Source organism: Lutra lutra, chromosome 8 (assembly GCF_902655055.1).
Source record: "Lutra lutra chromosome 8, mLutLut1.2, whole genome shotgun sequence".
Lineage (NCBI taxonomy): Eukaryota > Metazoa > Chordata > Mammalia > Carnivora > Mustelidae > Lutra > Lutra lutra.
In genome coordinates this window covers 26,034,310-26,061,255 of record NC_062285.1, presented here as the reverse complement: position 1 = coordinate 26,061,255, position 26,946 = coordinate 26,034,310, and the positions used below count along the sequence as shown (strand labels likewise).

The 26,946-nt window shown below is 42.9% G+C and overlaps 1 protein-coding gene across 11 annotated transcripts in view; it reads right to left on the bottom strand.

Annotated features, from left to right (window-relative positions):
- BEND7 (BEN domain containing 7) overlaps positions 1-26,946 on the bottom strand; it is a 79,264-nt gene that overhangs the window by 33,377 nt on the left and 18,941 nt on the right. For 9 of the 11 annotated variants that reach the window (XM_047739802.1, XM_047739804.1, XM_047739799.1 and 6 more), the window contains 4 exons: positions 19,101-19,403; positions 16,369-16,491; positions 12,537-12,802; positions 1,672-1,897 (listed from right to left, as the gene is read on the bottom strand). In XM_047739802.1, the coding sequence (XP_047595758.1) occupies positions 1,672-1,897; positions 12,537-12,802; positions 16,369-16,491; positions 19,101-19,403 (918 nt within the window). The remainder of the gene's footprint in view (positions 1-1,671; positions 1,898-12,536; positions 12,803-16,368; positions 16,492-19,100; positions 19,404-26,946) is intronic. The other 2 variants (XM_047739801.1, XM_047739808.1) reach the window with 1 other exon arrangement.

The following is a 26,946-nucleotide window of genomic DNA, read 5'->3' as shown; positions in this document are numbered from 1 at the left end:
ATTCTTTCATACTGTTATACACTGTCCTGAAAAAAGAAAATTAAAACTATTCCTGGCGACATTTCAATGTGTTTAAAAGCTTCAGCATGAAAAGCATCATCAACCTTGACCTTCATGTTTCTAGAAGGCTCCAGCCACATTAAATGGAAATGGGACCCTTCCTGACTTTAGCTGGTCTCAGTTACATCACTGACCGTTTTTCAAATTCAGTAATCTAGTTTTTAGTGTCACTTCAGGCTGAATCATTCTTTTCAGAAATGACACAGATTGTAGTATCTCTGTAGCTCTTCCTATTTAATACAACTCAACTGTCACTTTAAGTGAAAAAAATTCTGTCAGAGAATGAGAAATTTTCTGTTAGTCAAGGCTTGTGTCTTCTGGCCATAAAAAGGCTGTTGGGTACTTGCTAACTCCATTTAAAAGTCACGTTATTTTGTAAAGTTAATTGTGGGTTTCAAAGTATCCTTTAAGCGCTATTAAATTCATTTACTCATTTTGCAAGATAACGGGGAGCAGGAGTGGGGAGGAAGGCACTCCACGTCCAGCCCCAGGCTGCAACCCCAGCAAGGCAGGGACTGAGGCGATGAAGAACGTCCTTATCAGCAATTCGAGTGTAAATTAAGGCCTGATCTCAAATGCCATTTTCATAGTAGTTGTGTTTATATTTGAGAATTCATTTACGTTCTTCTTTGAAAATAATGTTTAAGGACTTCTATTACCTAAAATTACGTTTATCAGAGTTCTACATAAGGACTTTTTATTTATTTTTTTTTTAAGATTTTATTTATTTATTTGACAGAGAGAGATCACAAGCAGGCGGAGAGGCAGGCAGAGAGAGGAGGAAGCAGGCTCCCTGCCGAGCAGAGAGCCCGATGCGGGGCTCGATCCCAGGACCCTGAGATCATGACCTGAGCCGAAGGCAGCGGCTTAACCCACTGAGCCACCCAGGCGCCCCTACATAAGGACTTTTTAAAGTGAAGAAATGGGTTCAGGATGCAGACCTGGATATAAATGAAAAGCAACTTATACAGGCACCTGCACGGCTACTGTCATGTGTGGAGCTCGGGTGTGTGTTCACGGTGCCGAGGGGGAGAGACTCACAGTTTTCTCCGCACATAACTCGCATGACTCCGCACACAGAACAAGAGGGAGCAGAGCAGGCCAGGAATGGGTGCAGATGTGCAGGGTTTGGCTTCACTTTTCAATTTAAATTTAAAATGTCTTTACTCTAGAAGCCATGACCTATGTATGTGAAGCAACTTCCTAACTTTGGAAGGAACTGTTTTCCTTTATTTTCCAAAAAGCATCATAGTTTTATCCTTTCAACTAAAAATTGAAGTCAAAATCATATTTTGATGAAGTTCTCAGAAATTACTAAGAGGAAAGATACTTTCTTCTTAAACACTTAGAGAAAAACTTCTTGGTTCTGCAGCAGAACAAACTGTCTCTGAAATAATTTTAACAAGCCAGCGTCACCTTCAAATACCAAATTCTGGTGATATTTGGGGTGCTGAGTTACAGAGCTCATACCCCAAAGCCACACCGGTGTGTAAATTGCCAAGGGCAAATTAAAGTGACCTCTAGCTACGTGACTACAGGTTCCACTGCATCTTTATGAAATGAAGGCAAAGCTCAACAAAGAACCCATAAAATGAAATGACGCACACCAACCTTTGATTGCACCCACAATATTTTGGTCTAGTCCTTTCCGGTTGTCATTGAGTCCTCTTTTCCTCTTCCCATTGGGTAAGGAGTTAGCCAAAGTCTTGTCATCAAAAAATGCACACACCAGCTTTCTAAACAGAAGGCTTCCTGAGCGAGTGTAGTTTGACAATATAGAGTCCAGCTGTGATTTAGGCATGAACACATCAAAGCCTTCAGCAAGTTGCACTTCTGGCTACCAAAAGAACATAAATATTTCATTAAAAGCAACATTTGAAGCATTTTACTTCGGGCATATGCGCAACAAAAAAACCATCGCTAGCTTCTGCAATGTCTGTATCCTATAAACGAGGTGGTTTCCGGCTTCATGCACCAGTGTTTGCAATTTGTAAAACCAGTGACTAGTTATTACTCACAAAACAAGAGGTTCTAATTCCAGCATTAAGTCTCTTCCAAAGCAACGGACAGGAGCACGCTGAAAATGCATGCTTGTCCTCAGAAACAGTCAAGAGAAGGCAGATCAACTCAAATTCATAGAACTGTAGAGCTACAGGGGGCTTGAGATTTCTAGGTGAAATACTCTCATTTTCTTTGTTTCTTGAAATGAAGGAACTAAGGTCCAAAGAGATCATGATGAAATGATTTAAAAATAATCTGAATGTACTCAGTGCATTGTACTTGACAGGCTACTTTCTCCTACATGAAATAATTTCATTTGCCTAAGCACACGAATACGGGCCTACCCAGAGGCCCCTGCTCTTTTACTCTGCCAGTGGTTTTCGGCTGTGGGACTGTATTTGTTTTTTCCCTCCAGTGAGAACTTATGGAAACTAATCCATAAAATAAATAGACAAGAAGAGCAGGTGCCCCAGGCAGTTTGATTCTGCCTCTCACCCCTACCCTTGGGAGGAGAATCTACAGCCAGGTCCCACAGCACAACTCGAAAACCAATGCACCTGTCACCCTGCTTCCCTGTCAGGGATTTTCTGCCTGGGCTGCCGGAGCAGAAGACCTGTAACGCACCTTTCAACTTGGACTCTATGTGGTAAGATATGAGCTCAGATGGTGATAATATATTGTCTGTTAGCACTCCGTGGATGCTTACAGCTTGTCTTTTCCTCCGCAACCCAGTGAACACTTCATTTTCAAAGCCTTTGCTAACTCTTTCCTTCCCGTGGAGGTGACCACATACTCTGACTGCTCTTTATGTGACATACTCACATGGCTGCATTTATTACACTGGATAATTATTTCTTAGATGTGGCCCTTTCTGATGCCTGCAACTTAGACTTTCTATCTCCAAGGGCTGGCACATAGTAAGTACTCAATAATTTCTTGAATAGAGAAAAGTTCAGTAGTCATAATCTAAACTATTATGTCATTGACTGTTGATTATAACATGATAACTCTTAAATAATAACTTTATTTTTAAAAAGATTTTATTTATTTGACAAAGAGAGAGAGATCACAAGTAGGCAGAGAGGCAGGCAGTAGGGGGAAGCAGTCTCCCTGCTGAGCAGAGAGCCCGATGTAGGGCTCCATCCCAGGACCCTGAGATCATGACCTGAGGGCAGAGGTCTAACCCACTGAGCCACCCATGTGCTCCTCAAATAATGACCTTAATACAAAGAAATGCAATTGGTAAGTGTTCATTAGGAAAAAGGAAGAAAATCTCACTTAAGTAAGATGTATTATAAAAGCTGACTCTTGGATCATTATACTTATCACTTTGCAAATCTGGTCCTACTTTAGATTTTTAAAACCATTTGGAAACAAGAGGATCTGGGATTTGTTCTTCTCCTGGTGAATAGGAATTATTAGTTTTATTTGTCCTAGTGCTTCTCAAAAATGCCTAGCACACTATGGTCAGCGTAAAGAGGGCGTCAATGATTCAGATGATGGGGGAAGTTTAGGCCCTGCCCTTGCCAAATGCTATTCTCAACTGGATTATCCACGACATCTCATTTCTCTGCTTCACTTTGGCTTCCAACTTGTGGTCCCTGATGCTTGTTAAACATCATTATGCAAAGAGTGCTCTCAGACTGTTTGCTGAGTTTGGGGTCCTGCGGCTGGTAAAGGGTGTGTAAGGGCGTTGCTGGGGAGCCAGAGGCTGTGACTCTGACTCCTGTCCCATACCGCGTGCTCCATGCATGTTTGTCAAATGAGTGGATGTGGGAATATTAGATGGAGAGAGTTTTACCATCATCATCTAAGATGAAGTTTTATTCATAACCAGAATTTTGCTATGCCTATCAATGGCTGCATTCAGACTTTATTCCAAATTAATTGATCTTAGATTTTTGCTAAGTGCTCCTATATCATTTAGAAGCCATTAAAAAAAGGAATCCCAATTTACTTTAAAGAAGCAGCTGTGTATAGCTATATGGGGGGCTAAGGGGGTGCAGAAGATTTTAGAGGTTCAGGAGTCAAAAGGCGAAGACACCAGCCACTCTGGTTCGTACATACACCCCGTTGAAATCTGATACTATCAACCGGCTGCTTCACACTCAGCCACCTGACCGGAGACTCCCAGAAGCTGCCCAGGACCCACCTGGCAGGACTTGACCCTGGTTTGAGGACTGTGGACCTAATCTAGCCATCAGGCAAAAGTGAGCCCCTCCTTTCTTCACAGACTCCGTCTTTTCTAGCAACTATGTTTCCAGCACTTTCCACACTGCATTTCTTTGGTTGGGAGTTTGTGTTTCTCATAAGAATAGGCATTCTTTTATGCTCAGAGAGCCAAATGCCCTGTTACTGCCCAAGAGGTATTTGTCAGAATAAACAAAACACTATGTAAGAATTCACTCAAAATTCATTCATTCAAAAATTGTATTGATTTAGACACGTTTTGGCCCCATGCAAAGGGAGCATGTTTGAGAGCCTGCCATGCCGTGGCTGAGCGTACTGTCTTCCCCGGGGCAGCTCGAGTGCTCGCTGAAGGTGCAGACTGCTTGGAGGGCACTGAACTGAGTCAATACGTATCTATTGTGTGTGTAGCTCCACATGCAAGGGGTTTCGGGTTGGGCTCCCCAGATGAGATACATACATAAATATCTGTCATATAAAGTACAAGGTGATAAATGCCACAAGAGAGGTTCAGGGCATTAGGAAGCATTTGGTGGGTGAGGAGTGAGCGGGGTTGGGGAGGGGCCAGGATGGCATTTTAGGAGGGTCTTACGGCAGCATTTAGAAGACAGAGATGCAGTTGCTCTTTCTAGCATTTGCTGCGACTCCTAAAACTGGGTATCTGGAGGTTTCTGTGGAGCCGGGAGCTCCCTATGGGATCATACAGCATCTTGACTTCTGAGATGCTGTCCTAATGCAGAAGCTGGCAGTGCTTCCTAGTCCACTTTCTACTGGCGGACAAAGATGTTATTTTGAAGTGTTCTTACCAGATCAAGGCACATGAACTTGCCCAGTTATGAGCCGCGTACAGAGGGGGCAGCTTCCTGACTTACGGCCATAGCAGTGGCAGCAAGAGCAGAGGTGGCTCGTGTTTGGCCCCTTCCTGCTCTCCAGCCCTTCCTCTTATGCAGATTCTTGTAGCTCCTTGTAAGGAGTGCCAACGCCATGTCTGCAAGGGGCCACGGAGCAACAAACTCCAAAAAAGAGGGTCGCTTTATTTTCTGAGACATGAAGAAGACAAATCTCGAAATTTCACTATGAAACCTTCTGAATTCCTTCATTTTATAAATAAAATCACTGTGGACTACCATGTGATGAGCTGTAACTCTGCACGCTTATTTAGAAACAGGTTAAAACTCCAGTTGTATCGTTGGATCGCCTCTTTTTGCTTACTGCTGCTGGTTTAAACAGGCTCTCTTTGCTTACTAAGGACGGCTGTGATAGAAACCACACTATTCCAAATGAGTATCATTTTACAAACTAGACTTTCTTTGACAGCATCACTCTCTGCTATTCAAGCAAAGACAGGTCTCTAATACACTAACTGACAGATTCTGTTGTTTACTGAGGTAGTTTGAGCTTTAAAGGAGGACATCCAAAGTGTGGGGTGGGGGTGGCATTTACGACACTTCCAGTCCTCATCTTAAGAGTTAAGAGCCTGAATTTGTGCCATAAATTTGGGTTTTCATGGATGTCTTGCCCATTTTTGGAACTGCAGCTACTTAGGACCAGAGCATATCAGAGGTTGAATTTTCTTTATCTTGTCCTCTACCCGGGAAGTCTGGAGGCAGAAACCACCTGTAGTTATAATGACCCTTAAAAATATTTATGGACTCAGGCCTGGGGGCATTAACTCTCCTGTTTCTCCTTGCACTTCAGTTGAGGCCTTCCTTTGCTTAGTAGAAGTTGGGGGCAGGATCTAGTATGGGTGGAGGATTCCCCTAACCAGGTAAATTAAAAGATTTCCTCCTCAGTCCCTGTGAGTGAGGGTATCATGTGATTCCCTTGTACAATCCAAAGAAACACTTGTAAGGCAATTTTAAAGAGATCATATCAGTGAATCACAGAAGGAACAATTCTGATAGAGGCTATTTTCCAGAAGGTATTATCAATGCTGAATTATAGTATAACATGTAAATAGCTAAATGCGGTCCATAGTTAAAGGAGTAAAAAACAGCTGCATGAATATTCACACTGGACATTAACCTCAGATTTTCAATTGCCAGTTAGTAAATTACCCACAGGAGTTGGTATAGTCTGCTGGCTAGCTAGTTGAGCTTCAGACGGGCTCAAGAAAAAAACCCAAACAAACCATGAATGAAGAGGCCGGATTCTGGGGAATAGGACTAACTGATTTTGGGGCTGAAAACCCATAAGAGAATTGTTAAGATTGTGTAAAGACTATGAATTTAGTCTTTCTGCTCCTAATACTTCCATATACAATGATCCTTTATTCTCATTTCATATTTATTTTACAGTATTAGATGTATTTCTAGGCAAATGAGCTTTAGTTTATGAAAAGAAATTTTTAAAAAACCACAAAAGCCCCTCACAGCGGATTTTATTTTGCTCAAAAATGTGATCTGGTTCGGTTGCTCACAAATGTGATCTGGAAAAACTGAAATCATTTCCTCTAACTCGGGTCTGCTCCAGGTAGGTGAAGCAGGAACCACTATTACTGTTTATTAAATGCAACGCCATCATGATGGCCAGGGAGCTGGGTAGTCATGAGAATATACCAGATCACAAGGCTGGGCTGCCGCTGCCGGTCTAGCTGGGAGCTAGGAGCCTCAGTGTCGAAGGGGCAGAGTCTCCACCTTGGATGAACTATAGCAAGACTCGATTGCAAGGTGAATGCTCGGCAGTAGGAAAAAAATGCTTGGGCAAAAGTTCTAGCTCAACTATATACTAGCATACATGTAAGGTTGAACTGGATGAAAATGACAAGAAGTCATTAAAGGGCTAAGCCTTTACAGACTTTTGTGTTCGACAAACTTTTGGTAGAACTAAGCATTTAACTTCAGAAAACACAATACAACTTGGCCCCTTGAAATTTCTCTGCGCACTTGCATAACGAGACACTCCAATGTCTTTCAGAGATGTTTTTGACTTTTTTCTTCCTCAGGTGGTAAATTAATGACTCGAAGCACTATGGCTTGATTTATGCTAAAGATATTTGAGCCCAGATGTTGAAGATGTATGATGTTAGCCACGGCCCTCTTGCTTCTTCAACTCCAGTGCACCTGTTCCTCGGAGAGCCTGTCCTTGACCTTCCAGACAGAGGGCCAGTTCTGCTCTTGAAGTCTCCTCTGCCATCTTCTGACTGCCACGACTAGACCTTCCATCGTATTACACCGTTCCTCTTGCTTCTGTGTTTTCCTCCTATACTACTTGCAGGGCAAGGGCTGTTTCCTTCACCTAGGTATGCCCCGGAAAATGGAGATGTCATTAACATTTACTCGCTACTCCATATTCCAGGCCCTAGGCTAACCCACATGAAGTGGATTTTTCTAACTTTTATCCTCACCCTGAGAAGTGAGTATTTTATTATCCCCCGTTTGCAGATGCAAAAACTAAGGCTTGGAGAGGTCAGATAACTGGTTTTAGATTATCCAGCTAATTAGGGGCGAAGGCAGGATTTGAACTCGAACAGTCGGCACTGGAACATCCTTACTTAAGCATATGCTGCCTGAAGTGCAGTGTGTCAGTGAGTAACAGTCACCTGCTTGACTGATTGGCTTTACTAGTTTCCAGTGGGTGACATATTTATTGGGCTAAGAAGGTGTTAAGAAACCAGATTCTGATTTTAGAAGTTACTTCTGTTGAGTGCAGCAATAAATTTTAAATTATTTATTTTTGGAAGAATGACTTAGTATAAACATTAATGGAATTATCTTCAGTTAATGAGTAGCCATAGATTTATCTTCTGATACCTTTTAAATTTGGATAATCTAGGTTTACTGGAAAGTATTCACAATAATTCCAATAAAGAAAAAAGTGCTCTATTATTAAAAATTATCATAAACACATATATATGTACTATATATATATATTAAATTTGAAATTCGGTTTTGGGTTTTGGGCTCCTGGTTTGGCGTCTGTGGAACTTAGGCTTGAATTTTATTTAATGTGCTAATTTAAAATGGGTCAAATACTTCTTCCCCAAAGTAGAAACATTTCTAGCCACTCTATTTTTATAAACACTATTTATTCGTGTGTATTTATTCATTTACATGTACACTTCAGTTTATTTAACAAACATTTAGATCTGTCCCTATAATATAATCAGCTAGGACTGCTACGGTTCAAAAAAGAACCAATATTTATTGAGTATTTAAATAATACCAGGAACTATTCAAAATGCTTCACATAGATGACTTCATGTAACTCTTCCGGCAAGCCAGTTCTAGGAGGTCAGCGTTCCTATTATTCCCATTTTATGGAAAGAAAACTGAGGCGAGGGCTACCTGGCTGAGCTTCTCACAAAGGCAGCCTGATTTCAGATTTCACCATTCACTTCTCTCCTAGAACCTTCCAAGTAAACAGAACTGCCTTGATCCCACCTTTCTGTTCTCCTCACACAACGATTGTCCTGTGACCAGTTACTGAGTGAGGGTCACATACAGGAACAGAGCTAGAACAGATGCCCAAGTGTGTCACTTGGTGATTAAGGGCGACTGCAGACCTGAGTGTGAGAGCCAGCTCAACGTTTCTGGCTGGGACCCCAAGTAGGCTATGTAAGCCCTTTATGCCACTGTGTCCTCATCTATGAGAACAGTAATGACACCTCAGAGAGCGGGTATGAAAGTGATTTAAAATTATTGAGCCAAGGGGGGCACACAAATACTATTATTATCATATAGCCCCTGCTCTGGAAAAACTGGCATTCCTTCCTGGAAGGAAGGGAAACCATGTAAATAATTACAGACTAGTATAAAAAGTTCTATAAAAGAGAATTATCTTGGGAGCACCTGGGGGGCTCAGGCCGTTGACCATCTGACTCTTGATCACAGCTCAGATCATGATCTCAGGGTTTTGAGATCGAGCCCCACATTGGGCTCCACGCTCGGTAGGGAGTCTGCTTGAGATTCTTTCTCCCCTTCTCCCTCTGCCCCTGCTGCCTGTGCTCTCTCTCTCCCTCCCTCTCCCTGTGCCCCTCCCCACACTCCCATGCATGCATGAGTGCTTGTTCTCTCTCTCAAATAAATAAATAAATCTTTAAAAAAAATTACATTGGAGCCCAGGGAAGGGGTACTGAGAAGGGTAACGAGGAGAGAACGAGGAAATGGGAGTTAAGGTGAAGAGAGGTTTCTAATTAAAGCTGAGCCCTAGATCTAAAGCTTCCAAAGTTTATTTTGTATATTGTGCTTCATGCAAATGCAGCTGCTTTGTTGTTTGCAGACTAAGTCACATTTATTGAGTACCTTTTACGTGCCAGGCCCTGCAGGAGGGCAGTCGCACATGCTCTCTATCATTTAGTGTTTACAACACTCAGAGGGTCAGTGCTGGTGGCTTTGGTGAGAGTGCAGTTTTTACACATCTGAGTAGGGGTAACCATTGGGGCTCAGATGACAGGCGGTCTCCCTGCAAGGCCCTGCAGGGCCCCTAGACAAATCTGTATTGGGGTGACTCTAAAAGTCATGGTGCAAAACAGAGGACTTAACACACTGTGAATGAAAAAAAATTAATGTGAATTTTAACACCTAACAATGCCGTGAAAGCACAAGTTTTACGTGTCTTTTTCTTGTTGCTTCTAGCTCTGATCTTTCTGCCACCCTCCAAACATCTAAGAACTTTTTTGCGATACAAACTTACTTGTGCTTCCCATCTGGAGCTGAAGGCCCTCTTCTGCCCTTGTTTCCTCTATATCTCAGTTAACCAAGTGCCTAACCTGGTTATCCAAAAGAGAAATGTGGGGGCTGTTTTCGACCGAGCCACCAAGGCCTCTGTGCACTTCCTAAATGGCTCCTTTCTCTTTCTGCAGGCTCACTGCTCACGTAGACCCTCCCAGACCCGACCGACTCTGTCTTCTTCCTGGTTCTTGGTCTCTACTATCTTTTCTCTCTCTCTCTCTCATCTACAAGGCAGTGCCACTCTCCACTCTTAAGACACAGGTGTGACCATTCCTCTATTTGAAACTTGCAATGGCTCCCTAGTGTCCACAAGATGAAGGTTGAGGGCATCGGCATGGCATAGTAGGGCTTTCACTACCTGGCCCCATATTACCTTTGTATCATCATCTGCTACCAGTGCTGGCCAGACAGCTGTTCCAGCTGCCTTGGGCCACTTGCCCAATCCTACAGCTTTGGACCTAATCCTCCCATTGCTGGGTACTTCCTAGGGGCCATCTTCAAATCCACAAATACAGAATTCCCATCCATTTATATATAATCCAATTATATTTCATTTTCTCATATTCATTCTAAGGAACAATTCCTACAAGATCATTATGTATTTCCTATTTTCTCCTCTGGATTTCCACCAGATTTAAAAGGACCATGGCTAAGAAATAATAAAGAATAGAAGGGCACCTAAATCTAGATGCCTTTGCACTGATGATTCTGTCAACTAAGGGAGTCAATCCACACACCCTCCCCTGCCCCCCATACCTGCCCTGCCCAGCGACCGTGGAAGCTGGCTCATTAATGCCAGTGAACACCATCTGTGGACAGAACTGCCTCACCCATTGATGGGATTCATTGCACAGAGCTCTTGGCGCCGGTACAGTTTCTGCTGAACAGATGAATCGGATGGTATATCAGCTGGATAATGTAAAGATAATTATCTCTATATATTTTTTGCTTTTAGAAGCATGTTATTCTTCATTCAAAGATAATCAGCATCTAACTGAGTTTTCATGGACAATTCTGAATGTGTTTTGTTAAATTTAACAGCTCTTGTTAGCAAAAATAATCATGAATAAAAGGCAATTTGTTTTTATTTGGCATATAAGCAAAATTATGCTGATATTGGTAAAATTCTATTCTGTTTTATTAGTGTACATAAGGATTCTATCAGATCTTCCTCAATTTACCTCTGAAGTATATTTGGAGCTTAAAAATAAAGAAAGGAGGAAGTTCAGTTATTAGCATGGAAGTGACCCATTTAGGAGATGAGTTACGCAATTCAAATGATGGCTCCTGATACATTAGTGTCTATCAGAAAAGAACTCTTGGAATGTTCAAGAAAAATATAAAAGTTTTACGAAAACTGCTTAAGATGGAATGTACTTTGTGTCGTGGAATAATTCACCTCTGTTTCCAAATATGTGATCTATCTGTGTTTTGAAACCAGGGCCTTAGTTGCAGTAAGCGTATGATATAATCAAATCAGCTGACTGGCCTGGGGTAGAACATTATCATCATTAGTGATTTTTTTTGAAGTTTAGTTTTGAGTTGATAAGAACTGTTTCATAATTTTAGCATGCGTTCAAAGATAAAAAACAAAAACAAAAACAAGAAAACCCTTTCACACTAAGGACTGGGCAAAAGTTCAAATGACTTTCTAGTCTAAGAATGTCACCTCCCTTTAGTAAAGACCCAATGTGGATACATACTAGCAAACTTCAATTTAAAAGGGAACACTTTTTTTTTTAATAGCAATTATTTTTTATTTAAAGTTTAAAAGGTAGGGCTGAACTCCAATCCCATATAGGCTTGTGGGTGTTCTCAGCAGGATTCTCATCCTATGCAAACTGATAATAATAGATCACTCATTCTTGTTTATTTTAAGAACTCCCCCAACAAGATGGGGCTCGCATCCATGTACTTAGATAAAGATGTTGTGAAAAGCGTGTGCAGTTGCAAAGATAGCATATTCTTAAAGACATGAGTTTATGATCATAAGACTATAAAATGGCTGGTCGGATGGATATCTTAGATGTCATCCAACATCTGGGACTGCACCAACTTTCTAGCTATGATATTAAAATAGAAAAACCTTTGCAGAGCGTTAACCTATCATTACACAGAGTAAATGGCATGGCACTGCGACCTAATTAGCAGTGTGGCTTGCATCTGTAAAATAGAATTAGCACTACTGCGCTTTTTCTTTATTATTAGTTTGTGTTTCTAGAAAGGTGTGACCTTATCTGTAAGGTTCTGTTCATTTATGCCCATTTACAAAGGATTTAATTATGTTCCTTTAACTCTCTACGATGAGGAAATTGAAAACGGCCACATCAGAATTAAAACTGTTAAAGAAATTAGTAGCTGATTATTTACTCCATCAGCCTCTGTGCAGGGATAAAGGCTGGAGGCAGGTTCAAATAAAGAAAGTAGATGATTTGGGGAAGAGAAAATTCTAGGCAAGGAAATTATTGATAGTCTTCCTTTCCTCCTTCCCATATGTCTTTTGCAAGTTTCTCTAGTGTTCTTGCGAGGAGCCAGCTACAGAGAAAGTGTACAATTCTACAAAATTCCTGCCAGTGACATCAGCTTAGTGTCAGCAGCGAGAGAACATGGACTTACATCTGAGGCAGGCGACTCCAGGATAATGCCGAATCCCAGCACGCGGTTCTCCCCGGCCGAGGGGGGCTCAGCAGTCTGGGAGCCAGGCTGCTCGGATGCCCCGGCTGTCTTCTTCTCCATTTCTAACACACCAGGCTTCTGCCTCACAGTCAGAGGTTCAACGGTCTTTGGGGGCACTTTTTTCTTTTTATTTCTCTTGCGATTGACAGCAGTTCGCTGGGAGCATATAAGGGAAATTGGGGGTTGTTGTCTGTTTTGGGTTCCAACTGTGGAGAATGAACAAAAATAGGGTACAGGTACCTGAGTCTAACTTAGGAGAAATTATCACCCATCTACATGTTCCACAAGCTGAGACTGAAACAGGGTTCAGTCAAGGAAGCAGACCAAAGGCAATCTCCTGTGGGACCTGTAGGTCACCAAAGATGGTCTCTGGAGCATTGTCGAGTTGTACGTGCAGGAGAGTAACCCAGAGAAATCTCTGTCCCCCATGCTGGTGAATGATGACACTGACTGCTGCAGCTGGGCTCCGGGGAAGAGAGGGTTGATGAGCCATAGGAAAATAACTGAGCCTGATCTCACAAGTCGCAGGACATTTTTATATAAATGGGAACCCAGAACTTAACTCCGGGTGTAGCAGTCCATGCTTCCTGGTAAGCCAAACTCAGGAATGTTCTAATTGTCCTTTGAGGATAAAATGATCAACTGCTAGCAATCTACAGACACCAAAACTGACTAAGACTGAGCAATGGTGACCATTTATTAAAGAACGAGTCTGGAATGACTAGTCCGTATGTGGGCAAAGCCTGCTGGTCATTTCTCAGGGACGGTTACTGCTTCTGCACAAACCCATACTGTCCACACAGCCTTACACTCACTACTGCATTCTGCCCAGGCTGCCCTCCATACCTTGGTTTTAGGTAGCTAAAAGATAGGAATGACATAGTTCTGCACAAGTCAAGAAGACCAGTAAAATCCAGAAACAGAGGGAGTTCCAAAGACGAAAGCACCAAACAAAGGCCAAGTACCAGTACTGAATCTACACTTAAGGAAACCGAGGATAGTAAGTTCAGTTTTCACAGACGCTCTTTGGCAAGTCATGTTTGTTAACCATTTAGAAATATTCTGATGGAAAGTGTTGGAGGAAAAATACGGCATCATTATTTAAATCTTCATGTATCAATATGGCTTACTAAATACGATCAGAGGATATGCCTGCTTTTTTATAGAAAGAAGCCAAATGAAAACCAAAGATCTTTAAATGCACATAAATATGGATCATCTCCTATCAGTTTGCAAATAAAGGGTATTTATACTTTGAACTTGGTATTTGCATCTCTAGACTGGCAAAAAAATTACAAGTATTAGAAATGAACTACTTGGAGAGCCTGGCTGGCTCAGCTGGAAGAGTGGGCAACCTTGATCTTGGGGTTGTAAATTTGAGCCCCACGTTGGGTATAGAGATTACTTTAAAAAAAAAGAAAGAAAGAAAGAAACCAACTACTCGTACTTCATAGGAGCACTGAAACAGTTTTTAGCCACCTGTGCAGTAATTAGTCTTGTTCATTGGAGCTTGACCTTGGCTGAACATTAGAATCACCCGGGAGCTTTAAAAAAAAAAAAAAAAAAAGTCCGTGCCTCAGCCTTACCCCAGACTAACTGAATTGGAATTTGCAGGGGTGACGCCCGGGCACTTAGATCTTTTTTAAAGCTCTGCCAGTAATTCCAATGTACAAGCCCGAGAGAAGAACTTTTGTCTCTTCTCTGGACTTTCACCAAAGGCCAGGTCTCCATACTCAAAGTCAAACGGACAATGGAAGCAGCTCTCAGTGGTCCAGGACTCACACCTCTCCAAGCCTCACTATTCTAAAGTAAAAGTGAAAATGCTTTGGCTTTAAAGAACTTTATCTGAGTTTTTCTCCTCTGTTGGCAAGTATAGACACAGTTGTCCTCGGTTGCTTCCAGATCTTATCATTTCATCGTATTCCTTTTCTTCTCCCTCAAGCAAAGGTGAAATTTTCTGAATATAATTTAAATCTACGTGTTACAGGCAATAAGCCTTAAGTCAATCTACCCACACAACACAGATTCTTAAGTTTAAGGAAATTAAAGAAGAGTAATTTTTTCGGTTTATCCTTTCTGCTCTCCTACGAGCTCTGGAATCATTTACCGGCCTAATCTGCAAAGGTTCGGAAAAGAAAACACGGTGACAAAGTGGCATTTACTTAATAGATTCCAAAAGGGCTTCAGTCAAGGATTTAAATGGTTGCAATTCGTAGTTTGCCATTTCGGTAGTAAGGAGCTTAAGTAACAAAATAAATCATTAGAATTTCATATGCATATTTTCTTAAGTGCTAACAAACTCTTCCTCCGAGAAAAGAATCTGTACATCATGGAGTAAACTTTCTTTCTGTGTTCCTCATTTAAGAGATGTTAACTTTTGCCAGGTCAGTAAGAACATGGGTGGTTGTGTTGGAACAAGATGAGTGAACGCCTACTGGCCTGACCAAAATGCTTATTCCTTCCTCGGGCTAAAACCAAATTCAGCACATACAATTAGATGTTGCTTCTCAGGGGCCCTTTTGCTCACCTTCCTTTCCTGTGCTCTTGGGTGATGAGTGTGTCTAAGTATTAAGCTTTTTATATCAAAACCACATCACTGAATATTATAATTTTACTAGAATTCACCAAATGGCGCCAAGTACGGTTTTGGAAGGATGACCTTCCTGAATCTCTTTCCGGTGCAGGGATGGGAAGGCTGACCATATATGACTATACTATTTCCTGCTCAGGGACCAGTCTTCCCTCACCAGAGGAGGCCTTAATGAAATGACTTAGTATTTTCTGGACCTGTGACCAGAAAGTTGTATTTCCCCCCCATTGATGGAGATCAGACACCACAGCCACTGTGGTGAACCTGCTCCTGGTCTTTAGAACAACACTAATGAAATAGTTGCTGCCTGTATCATGCTTTACAGACTTCATTTACGTTTACTAACTCATCCTATTTTGAAAACCATCCTGCGAGTTAGATATTAACATTCCCGCTCCAGAGGATAAATGTGAGAGCAGAGAAGTCACACAGCTTCATGAGGAGAACAAGGACCCTGACCCCAGCCTGCAGACTCATGGCTCTTCCATCCCTCCACTTGACTAACAAGAGTGAGAACAGAAGAAGCGTCGTGTAACTAAGGAAGACAGGACGCCCAGTGTCTTTGGGCTTCTACATGCTGAATATTAGGGAGACAAGCCAGAAACAGGGCCTAAGAGGCAACACCTCATGTGCTTATGCTTGTGAATGTCTCTTCCAGGACAGCCCATGCCCCGAGAGGGCCCTCCAGCCCCTGTATGACAGTGCACGGCTTCCCCTCTGTCACGCTGCACCCCACAAGGGGGGGATGGGCGTGGGGGTTCCCGGCGCACATGCAGCCCCCAAATGGAGCACCTCAGGAGGTCAGAGGAGTCAGCCATGCTTTTGTTCTGAGGTGAACCTCCTTGCTGACTCACACAGGGAAAGTGAGCTGAAGAACTATGCCCACCTTCACTTATGACTGTTTCAAAACTCAGTTAACTGACACGTGTCAAGGCCTTGGAGATGAGGGAGTGAACTCTGCGGAGCACGTGTGCACCAGTGTATGAGGAGTAGTATCAGCGATGAGAAACCTGTTAGATTTGCTACAGGAAAAACGTGTTGGAGCAAAAGCTGAGGAAACAAAAAAGCACAGCGGACAGCAAGGTGGGAAGAACCAGATACGCAGAGCACAATAACCGTCCCAGCCCAACAGGCCTAAGGCGTCACAAGCCAGGGGCCTCCTCCCCAGCCTGGTCTCGATACCTGCTTGAATTTGCATTAATTTCCGCATGGTCCTGAGTTCTTGGAGGATGGCCTGCAACGTCGACTGGCAATTGCAAGTACAGCAGTTTGATCCAATGGACGAATTCATGGCCGGAAGTTCTCCTAAGCATCAGAGAAGAGAATGGCCCACTCCAAGCATCAACAACAAATTACAAAGGGGTGGGGAGGGAGAGGAAGGTATCTTGACAGTAGTATGAGACAGTGCCCAAGGGAAATGGACCTAATAACGGTTACCACCTTAATGTCGGGGGCCCACGCTCACTCATAGCAGGCCTCCCTAGTGTCACACTGGTGCATCTCAGGGGACAGCACTGTAAAAATTCACTAGAAACACATACTCCATTGTACAAAAATATGAGTTCTGGAAAAAACGGCCTTCCAGAAAAACCTGGGACCCACCTGTTCGAAAATCTCACGTTAAAAGTGAAATCTGTCTAACAATGAAAAAAATAGTTTTTCAGGGCACCCAGGTGGCTCAGTCATTAAGCGTCAGCCTTCAGCTCAGGTCATGATCCAGGGTCCTGGGATTGAGCCCCACATCAGGCTCCCTGTTTGGTGGGAGGCCTGCTTCTCCCTCTTCACTCCCCCTGTTTGTTTTCCCTTTCTCGCTGTGTCTCTCTCTGTCAAATAAAGAAATAAAATCTTTAAAAAAAATATATAGTTTTTCTAGTATTTCCCTAAATTAAGAACTGTCAACACATTAAAACTTTTAGAACACTCTCTGAGGGGTGGGACATCGGGGCGGGGAAGAGCCGGCGGAGCACAGTATACTGGGAGGCTGTATTCAGGCTCAGTGGGTTCCGGGCCAGGGGTGTGTTGGCTTTCCTCCACCTTGATGAAGGAGATCCTCATACATCTTTTCTCCATCTTCATGTTTTACATTTATCTCTTTATCTCTGTTTCAATTTAGTATCTTTTCCTTAATAAAACTGTCCTATTAAAGTAAACAGAGGTTGTCCCCTTGTCCTTGGGATACAGTAGAACATTTGGAAAATCCCTCTTTCTGCAGAGCTCCCTCTAGTGTCTGTGTCCAGCCCGACACTGGGAACTGGAATGTGCTGCTGTTACTTAGGTTGTCCCTAGGCACAATGAGAAAGTTTGAAGGATTGGATCTAATGGTATCTTTTGTTATACACTAAATGCAATTTTAATTCTACGGATATGCATTATTTGAGGATACTACAAAAAACTTCACGTACGGACAACTTAAGGCTTGGGGTACCATAATTATTTACCCTCAAAGGTTGAGCAAACAGAAATGTTATAACTTTAAAAACTGCAAACAATTTCAATGAAATTCGAGGTAGTCACAGTTATAGATGATGAATGTCTGCTGAAAATAAGCAAACAATAAACACAAAAAATCTGTTTTCAAACCAATATGGGGGGAAATTATGTTTGTAACTTTTAAAATTAATAACATTTCTCCAAGTAAATCCACCATCCTTTTTGCATGCTGTAAAACAGAACGCTCTTTACACAGAACTTATTGATGTTGGGTGAACTAACTTCATACACATCTAAGGATGTCCTATTTCTCTTACCATTTCTTCCATGGCAGTCAAATTAGGAGGGTCTTATAGAATATTCCTTCTCACTATGCTAAGTACTGTCTTTATCATTTTTAGAGGACCAAACCAACCCTTTCCAGCTTGTTATAAATCATTTTCTAATTTTAAAGAGAACTGACTTCTTATTTTTATGGAGAAGTCTTTGAAGAGCCATGTCCCCTTAACTTGGAAGCATGCCAGCACGTGAATGTGATCTGGCTTATGCAATATTGAGAGAAAGAGAAGACTCCTGTACGTCTCTTGGGGTCCCTCCTGTCTCATCAGCTGCGCCTCGGGATGGCTTTTCGTGCCTCTGAACCAGTTACTGCAAATTGTGTTAAAAAATAATCAAAACAGCTTTCTTCTTGAAGAAATAATGAATGGAAAAAGGAAATCCTTAACTTTTCAAGGAAACTGAAAAATGCAGTCTTGCTTTTTCTTGTTCTCTTTCTGAAAACTACAGATCTGCACATCCATATATAATTTATGGGACAACTAACATCCAAGGTTACTGAATGGAAAGTTAACACATCCAGAAAAAATTTTTCAATTTCTTTAAGCTCTGGGAAAAAAAATGCCATTTAATTTTTTTCTGAACAATTAGGAATTTAAATTAAGGAAATTTTATTCTAAAGGGATAATTTTCAGCCCCAATGAAGCCTGCCCCACAACAAGGGTCACCTGCTGCTGTTGCTGGAACGTGCCATAAAAGCGAAGGTGTAACTAGGATGTTGGGATATGTGTCCCCCCCTTTCACCACAAGTCTTGTGCTCACAAAGAAAAGCAAAAAACAAAAAAGAATAGGATGTAATCATAATATACATATGACTGGAAGTTCCCTTTGATGACAAAGGGGAGCTCCTTCTGCCCTAATGTTCAGTCTCTTGTGATAAAAGTATCTGCATGTTGGCAAATAATAGCTTTCACTTTTTAAAGGGCTGAAATCTCTACTAAGAAATCGTTACTTCTAACATAGAGCCTCAGTCTTGCTTCTCAATCTGGTTTTTTACACCCTTTGCGTTACTCAGTCAAGGCAGGTGACTAGGGGAGGATTTAATGTACTGAACTCAAAACCATGCTGAACATGTAGAAATAAAACACATTCAGACACACCCCTACCCCCACGAGCATTCTCAATGTCTGATAATGACCATACTATACCGTTGGAGCTCCCAGTGGTGTGGGGCTGACTCTGGAAGGTTCTAGAGCGTGTGCCATACTGCCCTGAGAACTGCCCGCTGGGGGGTGGTAACTCATTCCATACACCACGTGAAGGAGGGTGGAGGCTCTGTGGGGCCTCAGCAGAGGAGTTCAAATGTGGAGGCCAGACTGCATCCAAATCCTGGGGTTCTTCTTTTAATTTTTCTCCTTCTTTGCCTACACGTTGATAGATCCTCCCAGTGCTATCATTCAGTAATCTTCTCATTCCTGTGATTTGTTTTTTAATTTCCATGCTTTCATCTCCTAATGGAAACAGGGCCAAAGAGATCACTGTGCATGAGCAGAAGAAAAAATAATCCACTGCCAAAAAACACATCCCTTCTTTGGAAATGGGAACGATTCCTGAGTTCAGAGGCAAGCTTTCAGAAACTTAAGTAATCTATAAAAATTAAAGGCAAGAAAACTGGCTATGGTCTCAAGCAACCCATCATATTCCTGGCGCATCTCATTTTAACTTTCTTTCTGGCTAAGTTCTCTTAGGATAAAATAACTTTTCCTGAGCAGGTTTCCTCTGGAACACATCTTAAATTCCCTTTGAGGGGGTGTCATAAGAAAATAAGAAAATGAGCTGAGGCAAAAGACCCACGATGGGACAATAGGGCTGAAAGCCTGGGCTTGGCTCTGCCGCAGACGTTCACTTGGGTTGGACATGGAAGCCAGCCAGCCCGCTCATCCACCGGGCCGGCAGATGCAAGTACCAGGAAGAGTATGTGGCATGGGTTGGGATAGAGAACTTTCGGAGAATGGGCTGTCGGCACAGGAGACACCGTAGTATGATGCTGTTGCTGGAGGCATCACCTTCAGAAATGACAGTGTAGGAGCAGAGAGATATCCAAGGCAATGGAGGTGGGGGTTTTGTCTTTCTCCAGCCTTGACTCACGGGAGGAGACGTCCCTGCAACTATGCCTTCCTGGACCTACCCAGACCAAATCCACTGTCATCCACTTTGTAACTATGTGTCTTCATTTTCCCTCCCAATTATGGTTAAAAAACACATAACATAAAATTTACTATCTTAATCATTTTTAAAAAAAGATTTATTTGAGAGAGAGCACGCGCATGCACACACACCCTCAAGCAAGTGGGGGGAGGGGCAGAGGGAGAGACTCTTGAAGCAGACTCTCCATTGAGCGGGGAGCTCAATGAGGGGCTCGATCTCACGACTCTGAGATCATGACCTGAACCAAAATCAAGAGTCAGAGGCTTAACCAATTGAGCCACTAGGCACCTCACCATCTTAACCATTTTTAAGTGCGTAGTTCAGTTAATGATATTTGCATTGTTGTGCAAAAGATCTCCAGAACTTTTACAATGACTTTAAGATTCTTTTTCCCTAAGGGGATTTTGTTTTTGAACTAAGGTATCTCTGGATTGCACAGGGCGTACAATAAATACTACCTAAAGAAAAGTCTAAAATTAGGTACAAAATTGTTTCCGTAAATAATAACATTAGAATATGCTATGAGGAGCTGTTTTGGACCTCCTGTCTTTTTACCGTGGGCATCACCTGGTGTCCTCCCAAAGATTGAGAGAAGTGGATTTTTCCCCTCTAACCTGGGGGTTAAAGTGGAAGTCTTATGCCAGGATTTCTGCCCCCCACCCCCATATCTGGGAGTTAAAATAAAAGTCTCCACACAGTCACTCCATTAAATGCTTGAAATTTAAACTATGATGAAAACAAAAGGTCTATAGAAAGTATCTATCAGGAAAAGCACAGCTCTGGCAGATAAATAAAGCACATTTACTATTATGATATTTTAATGCACTTAGCATCATATAAGCCAGATTTCTCGGTAGAACTGGTAACTGTATAACGAATCTAGGTATTTTGTGTTGCATAAACAGTATTTTGTGTTGTCTAGCTAGATATTTAGCTAATTAATATATGGATATATTATTGAATATAAGGAAACTTTTATATACTGCTTTGAGATAAGTATCTCCAATTTTTAAAAAGGTAATAAAAGTATTAATTCTGCCTTTACTATCTAACAGGGGTGAACACAAATGGCACAGATTTCCAACTTTACAATATTGTTATGTGTTGGTGTCTGCTTGAGAGGAGAAATATTTTCATTTGTGATGAAACTATTTTTACCTCAAACACCTGCAAAAAGGACAACACAGAAACAGTAAGTGATATGCCAGACCTTAGGAGAATGAATGACTAAGCACGATTTAAATAATGCAGAGCCAGCAAAACTTACGACCTCCTCAGGATGTCTACGGCAAAGGGTGTGTCTGGAAGAGCTCGGGGAGGAATTCCGAAGGAAAGCTGCACGCAAACGTGGTGTTAGTTTCAGCACCCAAACACATACTTTCCTGGCTGGTGACCAGCACGGTCTGGGCAAGAAGCTGCTTTCCTGCGGGGTTTTTCTCCTCCATCTTCTCAATGCGGGAGGCCGGGCACCGGTTGATTTCCGCAGGCATGGCTGGTGGCTGCCACGCGCCCCCTCCTGGCACCCTGGCAGGAGCCGTGCCCACTCGGCCGCCTTCTGCCTACTCCTCTGGTTGGTGCCAACCTGCTTCTCTGCACAAACCCTGACACAGCGAGCTAAAGGGATACTCTCTCTTCAGAGCTTCCACCTCTGCTTTGGAGATCGAGCTCCACGATAGAGGGCTGTCCTCAAGGGGACAGAAAGCAAGCTACGGGATCTGGGACCTGCTAAAAGCCAATGTGCTTTGTCACAATCTGAGTTTCTTAGTTCTGAAAATTACCAGAATAAATGAACAGGCCACTTGAGTTTCACATGCTTTCTGTGTTTGTGGGGAGGGTCAGAACCTGGCCCTGCAAGTTGAGTCGGCAAGAAGAGATGAGAGTATAAAGGGAGCCTCTGGTTAGGGGCCATCTCAGCAATGTTTAGAAACGTTTCTTCTGAAGTCACAACAAAAACCCACCAGACGACAACAAATCAGGACCCGGTGGGGCCCAAGGAGGAAGACGCAGTGCTGGGAAGGAGGACAGCCCATAGTCTATCTGCCTGCAGAGGATCTCAAAGAACAGAAGACAGAGACCTGCTGCAGTCAATGAGGGGAAAGTCAGAGGGGAAGGTGGAGGAAGACTGAGCTCAGAAAGCTCCTCAGAAGAGACAGGCTGGGCATCCCTAGAGGACAACCAGATGGATGTGTGCACATGTCGTCGGGGTAACTGAACTGTCCTTCTTTGGCCAGAGAAGCTGGGAGTAGCCCTGAAAATCCCACCTGAAGAAGAGGTCCTGGAGTCCTGCTATACCTACGGGCAATGGCGGTCTTTGGCAGAAAGAGGGGAGACCCTACCCCACACCTTGGCGGCAGATGGAGCTACAGTCAGAAACAAAAGCCGGAGATCAAAAGCATCCGAGTAAACGGACATAAACTGGGATGGAGTGGGTGCCGAACGCAGCAAGCAGGCTGAGGGCACAGGTTCTTTGACTTAAAACGAAATGGTGAAAAGTATGTAAGAGATTGAGATGGGAAGCATTAGTTGACTTTACGTGTCTTTCCAGTTGGGATCAGTCAGCATCTTCGCCATGTTTAATGCCAGGAAAAGGAAGCTCCGCAAGCATGATTCTATAAGGAAACGTGCGCACTTTCTTCATTTCTTTCCAAATCTATGTCTTTACTTACGCTCAACTCCAAGGGACTGAATTTTTTTAGGAAAGACAAAAAGAAATTTTACTAAAAGGTAAAACAACCTCATCTAAAATCCTTTTGAGAGTTTGGACAAGGTCTTAAAAAAATTGCAGAATGAATTCTATCTTTGGCTAAATTTCCAGACTCTACCAGATCACTTTTCTTTGCATAAACAACATACAAGTATATCATAATAATAATCCTACATATGATGATTCTGCATAATAATACATACAAAGTCTTGCAACACAGAGATCATACACGATCTCTCTTAAATTGGCCAGGAGAGAAGGATTTGCTACACAAATCATCATGGTCTGGGATGATAAAAGAAAAAGCTGGTAACATACATATAGTAAGAGATTATGTGTAAACATCTTTTTTTTAAAATGAAGTTTATTTTTTTTTAAAGATTTTTATTTATTTGACAGACAGAGATCACAAGAAGGCAGAGAGAGGGAGGGAGAAGCAGGCTCCCCACTGAGCAGAGAGGCCGATGCAGGGCTCGATCCCAGGACCCTGGCATCATGACCTGAGCCGAAGGCAGATGCTTAACCCACTGAGCCGCCCAGGCGTCTACGTCTAAATGTCTTACTATGAGGATTCACGGAGAACAGTCATCCTATCTTTGCCCTACAAATGTTCTCATGTAGATGCATGGTATGTAGTCCATAAAATTTTCCTAAGTGAATGAAAGAAATGGCTTTTTGAAACCAGAATGAATCCAGTAGAATTAAATGTAATATTAACATTATAAGCAAACACTATACTAATAGAGTGTAGTGAAAAAAGTCACAGACATAAATTGTTCAACAAACATTTATCAAGCACTTTCTGGGCCTCAGAGATGTAAAGATCATCTGGCACAAATTAAAAGATAGCCCCTCCCCAAATCTCTTGACATTTTTTACCCAGAATGCTTTATATTGATCGGTTGTTCTGAAAAATGGTCCTGATTTTTCCTGGCCCGTTGACCTCTAACATTGTGGACCTTGTGCCGCAGGACTTAAACCAGTGAACTACCCTACTATTTGCCAATGATTTGCTTCCTGCTAAAGCTGAAGACCTTCCCTGATGGTCCTGCTTCCCCTGAAGCCCCTCCCTTTGGGGCTGGAGATGGTGGCTCCCCAAAACATCACACTTCCGGCCCCAGGAGAAAGCTCTTGTCTGAGTAGATGCCCCAGAGCTGTCTCCTCTCCCCCTTCTTCCTCAACGGCGGTTCTGTGTGCCAGGAGTTCAAGCTCTCTAAGGGGAAGGACAGGTGATGAAGTTGAACTGTAGAGCAAGGTCATCCCATTAAGGGCCATACATGCCAGGCGAAGGAAGAATAATTTTACACGGGAGATACTAGGTTATTACTCCGGGTAATTTTAGATTCATATCTCTTTCAATAGAAGGACAGTAAATAATCAGGTCTATCCCGTAGAAAAAGAATTCTGGTAAAACTATGGTGAACACGGTGTGGTAAAAGAAAACCAGTTAGTTACAGTGTCCTTGCTGATGGCCGGGTGAAGGACCCGAGAGTCTCTGCCAGGACTGGAGGGGCTGCGGTTGGAGAGAGACCCTGAAGAAGCTTCATCAGATAGACCTGGTGATGGGCTGGACGTGGGGACAGGTGGTGAAGGACGAGAACCCGTGAAAGAGGACACCATGATTTCTAGCTTGGGTAACTGATGGGTACTAACACCAGTCAGGGAATTAGAAAAAAAAAAAGGTTGCTGTGGAGTGAGGTTATAGTGATAGTTCTGACAAAGAAAATTCCAATAATAAGCAGGCAACTGGGAACTCAGCCACATTCATGGCTGGGACATGAAGCAGACTCCAGAGCCGTCCTGTTAATAGTTGCTACTGCCACTACCAGTAGTAACCAGCCGTCTGGGCCAAGTAAGCCCCTAGAGTTCCCTAACAACTCAGGGGGTGGAAGGGCACCTTATATAGAGACGCCAGATTTCCTATCAATCTAGCGTGCAGAGAGCGCGAAAACCCCATGTCCATAGGAGAAGAGCCACAAGCTCATCTGTTTCCAAGCTGGCAAAGTGGGTCACCTCATTCCTCCTGGGCTTCTGACCCCTGGGCAAGCAACAGTCACCTTGGTCAGAAGTGAGTCATCTGCCAAGCCCTCCCTCCTCCTACCGCCAACAAGAAGTCCACCACGGGAGCGCCAGCCTTGGTAACACACCTCAACAGGAGGACTGACAGAATCCTAAGGAACCGAGGGACCATTCCCCCATATTTGGCACTGGTTGACCTTCATTATACTGTCATGTCCAGTTTTGTCCTATTTTAAAGAGGTCATTGAGAGTCTTTAGGATGTCATGAAAAGTCAACAGGAAAGGTTAAAGGGACAAGGACAGGTTACAGGAGTTGGGTGTTTCACTGAGAAATCAATGTTTTTCCAGTGACTCGTCTTCGACTATACTATGGGCTGTTATGGGTAGAACGTTGTTCTTTATCACCAAAGGAGAAATGGATTGCACTGGAGCTTCTAGGCAGGAGGCTGGGCACATCTGGTCTTCAAGAACTAATCCTTCCAGCCCATAAACACCAACCGCACAGCAGAGACGCAGCAGAGAACATGTGCAGAAGGAGGGACAAGAATGCTTTTGTGTTCGGGATGATGAATAAGTTTAGGAAACGGATAGAGGTGGTGGTTGCACAATACGGAATATACTTAAAAAAAGAAAAAAGAAAGAAAGAAAGGATGCTTTAAAACTCCTTGTATTTTTCAGGTAATGAAGTGTTAAAAGATAAAGAAGTTGAGTACACCAGTAAGAAGCACTAAGAGGACCGGATTTATACTAAACAGTCCAACTATGTCTTCTCAAGCACTAGTAGAAGCAACACGGAGCCCCACTGTAGAAGAGAATCACCCACAGCGGCTCAAATGACAGCACTGAGAGAGAGCAGGAGAAGGGGACAGGGTGCTTCTGGCCAACGCTACAGCTTTCTTGAGCACAAATCTCAACAAACAGTCTCAGAGCAGAGAAATGGGAAGCAGATGCTGTGCTGTGGGGAGGCCTGAGGTCGACACCCTCGTTTCAAGCCCATCCTCACACACACAGGATATCAAGGTCCCACCTGGCCACCCTCAAGGCTGAGAGCCATGTTGACAAAGCACAGGCAAGACTGGGATTCTACCTCAGCAAAAATGGTCTGAAAAGCATGAGTTTACAGAGCAATCGTTTCCAAGTGAGCCCTTTCCTCTAATGCAATCTTAAGCGGGACCCCAATAAATAAAGCAGAGTAAAGCCTGCTGAAGAGAACATGCCAGAACGCACATTCCTGCATCAGTCCCTGGGGCGCATTCAGGAACTCTGTGGGCACCACACCACGGAGTCTAAATGCCACTGAGATGGAAGGAGGCAAAGAGTATCTCCAGAATCATTTGCTTGGTTGAATCAAACACTATGGTAAGGAGTATCTCAGCCGCGTGTGCATTGGCACATGTGCGGGGACCCAGTTAGTTTAAACTGAAAGGTAGAAGTGCAAATAATTAAGCAGCTCAGTATATACATGGCATTTTCATTTAAAGGGCAACTAAGATCCTTTCAAATCTATTTAGGGAATATCAGGTTCATTCATCCATTCAATAAATATTTACTGCACTACTACTAAATATGAGATACTGTGGGACTAAAAAAAGGAAAAGAAAAGAGATATAAGCTCCAGTGGCTCCCCGTGAGGGTGCGCAGTCCGGCAGGGCAGACACTTGAATGTACAGACAATTTTAAAAACATGATGCCCCTCTTCTAATGAATGGCAGGCTCTCACCCAGGATAAGCCACCTGAAGCCAGGGTGGGAGGCTGGAGCTCTTTTTATTGAAGGCTGAGCATGTGAAGCCAGGACAGGTACCAGGAGAGGATGCCATGGATCCGAGCTGGAGAATAGGCCTTCAAAGCAAAAAGAACTTGAGACGACTGTTTAGGGCCCAAAGAGCAAAGACAGACCAGGAAATGAAGCAAAGCCTAGCAGTTCAAAATGCACCATCAGCATCAGTACTGAGCTGTAAGAAAAGAATGAGATCTTGCCACTGGCAACAACATGGATGGACCCAGAGGGTATCGTGTGAAGTGAAATAAATCAGACAGAGACAGATAGATACCATAGGATTTCACTTATCTTTGGAATCTAAAAAGCAAAAACATCCAAACAAAACTGAAACATACTCTTAAG